Genomic DNA, 12,134 nt, shown 5'->3' on the forward strand with positions numbered 1-12,134 from the left:
AATGTTTCATTAGGCCTATACTAAAATTAGGCTATTTATTTTTTTTATCACTATAAAAAAGGTTTAGAAAGATATTGCAAAACTTATTTTTTAGAGTCCAAATAAATGGCCATGCTGGTTTGTGAACTTGTTCGAATAAACGTATAGGATTACACCACACTTTTGTAAACATTTCTATCAAAATCGGATCAGTTTTGCTCGTGTTATCGTTCTAAAGAACACATATAGAAATACGAATTTAAGTGGAGACTGGAGAGTGATTTTGATAACTGGGGACCTCATCAAAACAATAAAAGTAAATCGGTTTCGTGTCCAGGTCTTACCATGAGATCCATTATAATAATAGATTATTCTCTCTATGGGAAATTCCGCAATAGCTATACCAAGCTGTTATTTTAAATCCAGTTGATGCCTTTTCTTTTTGAGAGTATCGAAAGAGATTGTTATAGAGTTATATATTTTTAAATTGTTTTGGTTGTATTGTTGATGGCAATTACAACGATATTTCCAATGATACTTCTTTAGGATTTTTTTTGCGGTGATAAAAACACATTTGCATACCGTACTACTTTGCCTTTTTTTCATTTTCTACTTCATACAGTAACATTCGGTTCGGATGACGAACAAGACTGCACCACACAATTCCAAACAAGGAAGTCTTGAATGCTTAATCAATGTCTATAAGTACCATATCTCACGGCAAAATATCTAAAGTCAATGCCAAAACATTATTTTAATTAGTATAATTAAATCAATGATGATTTGAACCACTTATCCGGGAACTAAACGATGAGTATACATCACAGCTTCATAGAATAAAATAAGCCTACTCTTGTAAATGCCGTGAACCAATGAGCGATTAGCCCAGTGCAGTCTGCAGTAGGACAGGTGACAGGTGGGATTTTGTTTGTATTGTAGGTTATGTTATGCTGCTGTGTGTTGTGTTTACTACTGGAGTGGATAGGCCTAGTGGACATCTCAACTAAATAAAAGGTGTTGTTGATTCTTAATTCTCTCCAATCCGAAAATGAAAGAAGGTAAATAATGGTTCAATAGGATGAGCAATAAAATTAACTTTAGGTACCTACTTAAAGCATATTTTTCATCTTCACAAGAGCCGTAATCTTGTAGTAGGTAACTTAGGCTATTGTGGGACCAAGGGTCTTTTTCCTGTTAGACCTTAACTAATCCCCCCCCCATTGTTTTAGACCTATCAGTTCTGGATAACTTCAACAATACATGCATTTACATTGTCAGTGGAGCAGAACATAAAATTTCAATGTTCATTGTTTAAATATTCAGAGTTAATTTAAGTAAGGGCTGCACTTTACTTGACGTCCTACACTCATTCGATTGTTTTTTTTCGATTCGATATTTTCATTCGATATATCGTTTGGTTAGTTAGGTTAGGTTAACCTTACCTAACTAACCAAACGATATATCGAATGAAGCAATCGATTAATCGATATATCGATCGATATTTTCATTCAAATGAGTGTAGGACGTCAAGTAAAGTGCAGCCTAAGTAAGCTTCCCGGTAAGTTATGAGTGGCTAAGAAAGTCTGTTGTTCTAATTCCTTAAAACTACAGGGTTTTAGGTTAGGTTAACCTTACCTATCTGACCAAATGATATATCGAATGAAACAATCGATTAATCGATATATCGATCGATATTTTCATTCGAATGAGTGTAGGACCTAAAGTAAAGTGCAGCCAGTTAATAGCCCACCTACGTTTCTTTGAATATATTTGTCTTGTTTGCTCTTTAGATAAACAAAAGCTTCATAACCAAGAAAACCCCAGTGATGATGACAGCTCTTCATCGTCAGAAGAAGATGAAAACGCCGAAGTAAGTTATGACTATTTCTGAAACCTTCTTTCATTTATTATAGGCGGGCCATTTTATAAACTGGCAGACTGGGCATATGCCCAGGGGCGCCTGGCAGGCACTGCACGTCCATCTACCGCCCGTACTAGGAAAAAAAGGGGCGCTGCTTTTGAGTTTGCCCAAGGCTCCATTGACCCTTAACGCAGTCCTGATTATAAGTAGGTTGATTTAAAAACTAAAAAATAGGTTAAGTTAAAAAAAATACACTAGGGAATACTGCCACCTGACAAAGGGTTGGCAGTCTGCAAATATTACAAGGGTGGAACATTGCGGACACATGTATCTACTAGGGAGAAAAGGGTGCGAGAGAGGGAAGCCACGGGTATCACTAAGAGATATTGGGTTACTCAACTTAAATTACTTTATTAGTCCGGCCATGCTGGTATGCGAGCTCCTTCGAAAAAACTTGGTTTTACATGTTTGTTCCAAATTTTGCCAAAATCGTATATAGGCTAATTGAACAAACAGTTTATTTGGCCTCTGGGGAGCTCAAACCAAAAAAAGACCCAGGCCCGGGTCTAGGCCTTACCATGAGACCTACAGTAATAGCTTATATCATAGACAAAAAGAATTAAATATAGACTGACTGCTGTGCTCCGGTTACCATGGTTACTATAGGTTCTGGCGCACAATGCTGTTTTCAGAGTTACTAAATTCAGTTCAGTTTTATTTAATTTAATATATTAAGATTAAGGAAGCCAATTTCTCTTTGATATGACCCGTCCTCATTGTTCATTTGATTAAAAATTACACTTCTATACTAACGAGTGATCTACATTTAATATATAAAATATCAACAGTAAAGTTTTACAAAATATTCATGATAATTGACATTTGTCGAAGGCCATTAGTTCAATTTAGGAAATCCTTTGAACCATTTTTTAAAACTTACTACGCACAAAATGCGTATAGGAATAGTCTCCATATAAATAGGACGGAGTAAAAATTGTAAACAGCAAAATACCCGTGGCCTCTCTCCCTTGCACCATTTCCCCGCCGTAGATACATGTGTCTGAATGTTCCACCCTTGAAATATTTGCAGAGATCTGCCAACCCCTTGTCAGAGAGCAGTAATCCCTAGTGTTCACTTTTGCCTTCTTTAGTGTCCCCAATGTTCCGTGTCCGCTTTTGCTCGGCATTCCGATTTTCAATACAGACTGTGTGTGGAGCTGAAAAAACAAATAAATAAGTTTATTTTGTTCTTTGGAGCATATTTATGATTAACTTAGGGGTTACGGAGAAAAAATGAAAAAAACTGTCCCATGTTATTTTTACGGAGAAAGAAAACTGTATTGAGCTATAGATTGCTTCTTTCTTTAAACCTTATGGATATTAATTTGTTTAAATCTGGCATAGCCTACCTATTCATTTATCTCTTCCTTAGTAAACCTAATATACAATTTGATCTAAAAGTACTTATACCTTCCTCAAAGCAGCAATTCTATAGGATATTTTTATGGAAATATTTTAACTTAAGTTTAGGCCTAGTAAAAATCCAATCAGTCAAATTGAAATTCACTTAGTCTGCAAATTTGATGGGGTGGGTGTATCCTATCTATTATTTAGGCCTACTGTTAAGCATACCTTTCAATATATGTTTTTCTTCGAATTCTTGTATATATGTAGGCCCACTACAGTACATGAGTTGACATGACAAATTGGCACTGGGCTTAACCCAGGTAAAATAATAAAAATTCATTACGGTATTATATTAGTCCAGTCAATGAATGATCCAAAAGTAGGTGTAGAGTGCGTGAGCAGGTAACTAAGCGATTCCTTCAGAAACTTGTTCAGGGGGCTTAGGGTGTTAACATACCAAAAGTCCTGACTCCTAGGTGGTGAGCCAGGGGGTGGAGGGGGGAAAAAGGGGGGAAAAAGGTACGCATTTTGGGTTTTTTGATTATATCTCGAAAACTATCAACTTTTTGTATACTATAGTAAATTATAAAATTGAAGAAGATTAAATTTTCTACAAGAAAAGTATATAATGTGTTTATTTTGGTTCAACAGATTACGAGTTATAACTTATTTAATTGATATCTTATTAAAATACTCCTTCCATAAGAAATACATGTAAATTAGTATGTGAAATGGGGTGAATCCTATCCGCCCAAAGGAAATGTAACTGATATTCTGGAAAGCTTGACAAAATTTCCAGTAATTTGACACTTTAATCATGAAATTTTGTCAAAAATTAAAGCGAGGGTGAGCGTTTAAAAATGGGATGATTTAAGGTTTTTTTTATATTTCCATTAAAAAAACACCAAAACTCGACATTTTGTTACCTCGCCCTCGCCTTAATTTTGGATCAATTTTAATGATTAAAGTGTCAAATTACTGGAAATTTTGTCAAGATTTCCAGAATATCATTTATATTTCCTTTGGGCGGATAGGATTCGCCCCATTTCGCATAGTACTAATTTACATGTATTTCTTATGGAAGGAGTATTTTAATAAGATATCAATTAAATAAGTTATAACTCGTAATCTGTTGAACCAAAATAAACACATTATATACTTTTCTTGTAGAAAATTTAATCTTCTTCAATTTTATAATTTACTATAGTATACAAAAAGTTGATAGTTTTCGAGATATAATCAAAAAACCCAAAATGCGTACCTTTTTCCCCCCTTTTTCCCCCCTCCACCCCCTGGCTCACCACCTAGGAGTCAGGACTTTTGGTATGTTAACACCCTAAGCCCCCTGAACAAGTTTCTGAAGGAATCGCTTAGTTACCTGTTCACGCACTCTACACCTCATTCCTTGACTGGACTAATAGGCAATAGGCCTAATAACGCATGTTTCTTCTGCTATAGCTGTTAACAGAAGAACTTGAAGATGGGTTTTTCAAGGTTCTCAGCCACCTGAAGAAAAAAGGATCAAAGCTGTATGATGAAGGAATAAGATTTTTTCCTGCCAACTCCGCAGACGAAGATAAGCAGAATTCAGACAAAGGATCATCAACTCCAAAGGTAATGTAGTTTTTTTTGTTAGACCATTTAAAAAAGTGAAGTACTGTACATAATTGTGTATTCCCAGTTTCAAGAACATGAATTATATTTAACTACCTTTTTATTGCCTTTGCTCTTCAATTAAGGTTTCGGTTTGTATTCATTTCACCCTATGTAAATTTTGCCAGCTTGTGTGTCAACTTCCAGGGGTCTTCTATCTTCATATCTTCTTTAACAGTAAAGTAAAAATATCTACTATAACAGGAAAGTACAGTAGAACATTTCTTAACTGAAAATTAAGTAAGGGACTAACCACTTCACATAGCCTACCTAATGACACCACACTGTAGCATCATTGTTATTATGATATTGAAGACATGTGAAAATGTGTTTAATGTGAAATCTTGAAATATAATAATTCTCTTTCTTTTAGAAGTCACTGAAAGAATACAGGGACTGGTTAAGAGGACAGAAAGAACATGTTGGAAATGAACAAGTTAAAAATGATTTGGAAGCTCTACATAATTTCTGGACTAATCCTACTCTCAATAAGGATGAACAGTTTCTCCGTGATTATATTTTAAATAAGAAGTGAGTACTTTTGTATGTTTTAAGTTCACTGAGATTTCCTATACGGTATGTTATTGGTTTCACACATTTAAATAAAAAAGAAAAGTGTTGGAGTAGGTGGCTCAGTAGTGCATAAGACTGCGAATTCTTAGCACTACTAGCAGCGTTGTTCTCCCATTCTGGCACTGCCAGTTCGGCCAAAACTTCTGCACATATTGCGTAAAAACTATATATGCCTCCCTGATAAGATATAGATTGATATAAAATGAATATTATGTTTAAGAATATAGTCCTAGGCCCATTGTAGGTTCTCTGCGGAACTGTACACCGGATAGTGATTAAAATCTGGGATTAATATTCATTTAAATTTTGGAAAATAATCAAAGAAAAATATAAATTTTATTTTACAATTTATACATATATGAGAGGATATCCTGCTGTTGTTTCTGCCAAGGCAGTAAGAAAAACTAAAAAAAACTTGTAAAATTATAAATTACTAATTATCTTTTTATGTAGGCCTACTTAAATTATACAAACACGAGCGAAACTACAGGAAAAATCTAGTTGAATAATATGCCTTCAATTTACTACATATGGCCTTGGTTTTGGATGATCTGATAGTAATTTTACTCAATTTCTACCTGTCTTTTTAGATTCCTAGAACCTGACGATAATTTTAACCTCGAAGAAGAATTAAAGAAGTTGAGCGATGAAGAAGAGGAAATTGAGAAAGAATTTCTTTACGAGCACAAATATAATTGTAGGTTTGAAAATGGAGAGGAAGATCAGGTTAGTTTTTAGGAAGATAATGCAAGTTACCGTAATTATTTGAATGTAAATTGTATTGTTGATTTCATTATAAAAAAAAAAAAAAAAAAAAAATAGGGTCAAAAGAGAGGATGTGAATTATTTCTGTTGTTTGCAGAGATGTGTTTCTTTTACCAGAGTGAACTCTTTCTTTTTAAGAAAAGTGTGCTTGCTCCAAAAAAAAAAATTCTTTAAACCCAGGACTTTTGTTACACCCCTAACCTAATGTTGGTTATTTTACTAAACTGATTTTTTTTTTATTATGCTGGGCAATGATAATTTATGAAGTCAATTAAATCAAGATACTAGGTACTCTTTTAGTTTATATTTTGAGCTTTCAATGCATATTCACTTTCTTCTCCTTTTCAGCCCACTAAAAACAAATCTAAAACCAAAAAGAAGAAAAAGAAAGGAGACATTTCCATAGAAGAGAGTGACGACACATTAAAGAACCAAAGCCATAGCCCTAATGATAGCGTACAGGATGGAAGTAATGTGGAGGAATCGACCGCAGATTCAACAAACAAAAAGAGAAAAAAGAAAAGGAAAAGATCCCTTGAGAATCAATCACTTGAAGAAACAGAAGGCGTTGTTGAGGTTTGTATTGTTAGTGTTGTAGAACCAGTGTTGGTGTTGGTAGACTAAGTAGTGTTGGTGAACCAACATGGTTTATTTTATTAGTTTACAATCTGGTTCAGACTTGGAGCAGGGAGCTCAGCCAAAAGTTTAGCAATAGTCTTCACCATTTTAGGAGTTTGCAATACTATCACAGAACCATATGGTTTGAGATAATTCTGGAAACTACTGAAACTAGTATTGATGTCATAAGCCCCCACCACTCTTGAGGTTAGATACGGTAGGTCCTTAAACCACAGACTTAGAGTCAGTCTTCCTAGATCTCCAGTAGTTCAGAACACCCAGAAAACAAAAAACACAGTAGTACAGTAGTAGAAAAAAATGGCCACCTATAGGCCTACTCAGTGAAAAATGAAAAAAAAATCCGACCTCAGAGGGTTAATGTTTTATTGAAATTATTGTTCTGTAAATTCAAGCTACATTGTCACACTGATCAACAAACCCTGATTTAATTACCACACATGATATTGCCTGACTGATTGCTGGAGTAAAAAAGTACGTTTTGACCGACAATATGAAAGCCGGCAATCTTTTTCCCATCGACGGGCGGCCGAATCGCCTAACGTATGCAGGGCTTTATTTTGTATTAATGGCAGGACCAAATAATTTCAATTGTGCTTTTCCTAGGAAATTTGCTGAAGGCCTTGGTCCTGTAGGTGACGGACAAGCTGGGTTGTACTGTACTAAAAAAAAATGTCAGTGAAAAATCTACTAGTACAATAATCCTTATGTGGTTTACCTTAGGGAGATCAAGTCATCAAAACAGAGAAGAATAGCAAAAGAATCAGGCTTGGAGAGAAAAATAAAAATAAAGTCAAAACCAATGAAGAAAGTCCAGCGTCAGAAGTAATCACTGAAAGTTTGCCAGAAAAATCAAAAAGGAAATTGGAAAATGTTGATAATGAAAACACTACTGTTAAGGTAAGAACACAAAGGTGGAAGGAAAATGTAAAAATAAAATTGTTCCAGAGCTGCTTAATGTTGTACATTGTTATAGGCAAAGTGAATTGTTTACTCTCTTAAAAAATCATCTCATCCAATTTTCTGAGATTCTTCTTGCCCACAGTCAGGGAAGTCATTAAATTTGAGCAATAATCCAACATAAACATAAACCAACATTAATTTGAAACTGTTACCAAGCTAAAAGGGTATTGTTAAAGAGGGGTACTGATGGGAGGAGGGGTCACGCTCACGAGATTAAAAGATTACGCTTTTGCCGCGATCGTGGATATCGACGAGGATTTTTCCCCACGTGTGTCGATGTCTCTGCGGCTGCGGGAAATGTTTAATATTTTGCTGTGATTGCGGAAGACAATAATGATATCCACACGACCGCATGAGACGTTCAGAATTTTGCTGCGATAATGGAAGACAGTTTTAACGTTTCCTTGACCGTGTGCGGTATTCTAGATTGTGACGCAATTGCCGAAGACGACGATAACGTTTCTTTTTCCGTGAGTGATATATCTAGGATTTTGCTGTGATTGCAGAAAAAATGACGTTTCCGTCTTTGCGTGAGATATTAGGGATTGGGCCGCGAACGCGGGAGATGATGTTGTTATCTGTAGATGTCCCAGGTTTGGTTGCAATCACGGTAGACTAAGATAATGTTTCAATGACTAAGGGAAGTATTCACAAAATTTTCCGCGATCATGTAAGAAGATGATGACGCCTTGGTGCCTCAGGAGATGCCGTGCCAAGCAAATGTGCAAGTTTAGGCGGAAATCCTGTGATAATGTTTTTAAAGGTTATTGGGAGAGGGGGGGGGGGCAGGCTCTTATCGCCGCCACTGATCCATGGTGATGGTTCAGGTCAAAGCAATTATAACAAAATCAGTGAAATGACTGTTGAAGTGAAGATGGCAAAGTCACCAGAGGCAAGCTTTAGCCTTTTAATCTTTTGTACATCTATAACGGTTATAGTCTGGTTTTGATCTAATATCCTGGCAAAAACTTAAAGATGATGAACTTAGCTCGTAAGCCCTGGTAAACAGAAGTTGAGTATGTAGATGGTTTAATCCTGAGTAAAGTACTACTGCTCAATGCAAAAATGTAATTGATAAACAATCTGTTATTCCAGAGCTATCAAAACATTCCAAGAAATCTACAAATGAAAAACTCCAAAGGGAAACTGAAAATGAGGCATCGGAACAGGAATAAGGTAATATAATAAATCACAATCATTCTGAAGGTTTTATTTTGAAGCCTAAGCCTTATTCAAATAAGCTAACCAGCTAGAATGTTTATTTTTACTTTACATTTAGCAATCCAACCGTGATTTTCCAGTGTTTTAAGTATTTTGTAATTTTAAAACTAAACAGTGGCAGTTAAAAGCCTCAACTTAATTTGGTGTTATCGTACCATGCAGTTTTTGCTTAAAGTTTTAACTTTGTAAACTGTTACTGTTTGTATTATTTTCCCTGTGTCAAATAAATAAATGTCTCATGTTTAGTAAGAAATTCACTGGATCATCTACAAAAATTGTTTTCCGTACGGAGAAAGCTGTTAAGAATTTAGGATAGAAAATCAGTTTTATTATATTTCTTTATATTAGGTTGTAGCTAAAATAAACCAACCAACTTTTTTAGCATTAACACGTTCGCTACCGATCGCCACATATTTGCGAAACTGCGGTCATTGCCACGGCCGGAGGTATACATTTTATTTAATATTACACATAGACCGGGTGTCACTTGGTTAATAGTATACGCAGACCAAGGACTACAGATGGAGCAAAGTAAAAATAGTTTTGCCAACTATTTATATGACGTCACTAATCATCATATCCACAGACCAAGTGATGCACATATGCGACAGACGTCCCTGTAGAGAATTCAGGGCTTTCTCAACATAGACCGTTACGAAGATATAAGCATTTTAATAACATTGGACACTGACGCAAACATGCTTCGTCAGTCTATTTTAATGAGACCAGCTGTCGCATATACAGTCCAACCTCAGTATAACGAATCTGAAGGGACCCAACTGAATATTCGTTATATCAAGGATTTCGTTAAAACGAGGTTCGTTATATAGAGGTTATGTTAGCAGGAATTTCGCTAAGTCGAGGTTCAGAACCAGCGTCGGTCAATATAGGTCGGGATTAGACATCATTAAAACACAATTAAAGTAGCATAGGCTACAATACTTTACAGTGCAGTGTTTACATTGTACAGTAGAACCTAAACTATCCGGAATAAAAAAGGGGAGGGATCTTGAATATTGCGCAATCATTAAAATGGCATTGACCTTGGTACAGGTTAAAAAACTGTTAGTTTAAAATCACAGCTTATTCTAACCCTCCTACAACCTAGCAAAACACTGTATTGCGTAGTCATAAACCATGTAAAGAACAAAACAAAACAGTAGTAGAAAGTTTTGTAAGCTACTGCTCGTGATAGGCCGGTGGTAGGCTACTTACAGTACAGTACTGACTTATCACAACAGAGGAATGTCAATAATAATCATTAACTATAGCATTGGTGTTGCTAGTTGAAACAAATCGCATTGAAAACAATACAGTAAATTATTAAATAAGTCATTATAAAAGTGTATAATCATAGCCAACTTAAAGATAATAAAAACACTCGAAAAAGGAATGTTAAAATAACGATGTTGCTATTCTTTCTCTTTGGTTTTGTTTTTATATTCTTTCTTAGGTTTCTCTTTATCCAAAAATTGTACAATTCACCATAGTTACTTATCGCCCAATCACAGCTTACTAAACATTACGTCGTCATCAGTCCTCAGTGAATTAAATTAGTTCTCAGTTGCAACATAGCGCGCGCAGCGACAGCAGACAGAGATGTGTAAAACGGAGCAGACGAATGTTAGCGCAAGCGATGACGTCACCTTTCCATTTCATTTGATAAAGAAACAGATTTTTCAAAAACAATAATGGGGTGGGGGATTTGTTATATCGAGCGAAAGACGTAGACAATTCGCTATGCAGAGGTTGAATTCGCAATGTAGAGGTTCTGACAATGATAAATTCGCTATATTGAGGTGTCTTATTTTAGCCGAAATCACGAAAAATTTGTTAAATCAAGGTCGTTGTTATGGTTTGTTCGTTATGTAGAGGTAAAATAAACATTGTGTCTTATGGAGAATTCTAGGGGATTTAAAAAAATTTGTTATATCAAGGAATTCGTTGTATTGAGGTTCGTTATATCAAGGTTAGACTGTATGTGAAGGCAGTCTAAATGTAGAAACTGGCCGTCGTATATGTTTTTCGCTGGTCTATATGGATCAAAGATTTAGTACTATTGGGGTAGTGAATATATTAATGTTTCAACATTGACTTTAGATACTGAAGTAAGGACCCATCCATACGCACTTGTCAGCTTTTTACTTTAGAGACCATATACAAAAACATGATCAAACCTGTCGAAGTGGTGTTTTGATTTCTTCTTATTATTCATTCTATGCTAGATCTTATGGACACAAAGGACGCTCTTGTTTACAATGTATTGCACTTTAGTTTGGCAGAATAAAAAGTTGGTGTATGAAAGGAAAGGGCGATAAGATAATTTGAGACTATTCCAAAACCAAGACAGCGTTTAGGTCATATTCCTGTAAGTTTTCACATAGGTACATTCTAGATTTATGTTTGGTACTGGTTACATTTAAAAGTTTTTCTGGTTTATAAGTTTAAGGTTATGTGGTGGTTTGCTTCTCGCAAACATAACATTTTCTATATGCTACTTCTTTTTCTAGAGATACTCTCTCAAATTAGTTATGACTGGCTAACAGATGCATCTACTTTGTTTTACCAATTACAGGAACAATGGGTGATAAAGAAAAGTACTTCAAGTTCCACCAAAGATGGTAACCCTCAAACAGTTGATATCAAACACAAGCAAAATAAACTGAATAAAATGTCCAATGGTCACAAGTTTGTTGGAGATTCAAATGCGAAGAAATTTCAATCAAAGGAAAACAAACATTTCCAGAATCTCATTGTAAAAGAAAAGAAAAATAAGCAGAAAAAATTACGCAAAATACGTTCCAAGAAGCAAAAAGCAGCTAATGTTCTTGGTAAAAGATGAATTTAAGATGGTGGAAAAAAATCATAAATGTAAATATCAGTGAATGTTATTGTTTGTTCTTTGAACGGGGGAAAAAAGTTAAAAACATTTTCATTACAGTATTATTTCTACCCTTATATCTTCTGCACCTAAGAAGTATTTTTGTAGAACGGTAGAAGTATTTTTGGAAAGTGAGAGTTCAGCAATCATACCTTAGAAAGTCAAAGGCCAAACAATTAAAGGTTAAACATAAAA

The 12,134-nt window shown here is 35.1% G+C and overlaps 1 protein-coding gene across 2 annotated transcripts; it reads left to right on the forward strand.

The window, feature by feature from the left end:
- The first annotated feature begins 927 nt into the window (after window positions 1-927).
- LOC128996276 (protein KRI1 homolog) lies at window positions 928-11,964 on the forward strand. 2 transcript variants are annotated; one of them, XM_054421481.1, is made up of 9 exons: window positions 928-1,037; window positions 1,770-1,849; window positions 4,706-4,861; window positions 5,274-5,431; window positions 6,064-6,199; window positions 6,587-6,814; window positions 7,598-7,774; window positions 8,933-9,013; window positions 11,634-11,964. In XM_054421481.1, the coding sequence occupies exons 1-9, from the start codon at window positions 1,028-1,030 to the stop codon at window positions 11,898-11,900; spliced, it is 1,293 nt and encodes a 430-aa protein (XP_054277456.1). In that variant the 5' UTR covers window positions 928-1,027; the 3' UTR covers window positions 11,901-11,964. The 2 variants fall into 2 exon arrangements, with proteins under 2 accessions (XP_054277456.1, XP_054277457.1); XM_054421482.1 differs by lacking the exon at window positions 7,598-7,774.
- The last annotated feature ends 170 nt before the right edge of the window (window positions 11,965-12,134 follow it).

This window comes from Macrosteles quadrilineatus, unplaced genomic scaffold (assembly GCF_028750875.1).
Source record: "Macrosteles quadrilineatus isolate MER2022 unplaced genomic scaffold, UCM_ALF_1.0 Scaffold_6__1_contigs__length_79288215, whole genome shotgun sequence".
Classification (NCBI taxonomy): domain Eukaryota; kingdom Metazoa; phylum Arthropoda; class Insecta; order Hemiptera; family Cicadellidae; genus Macrosteles; species Macrosteles quadrilineatus.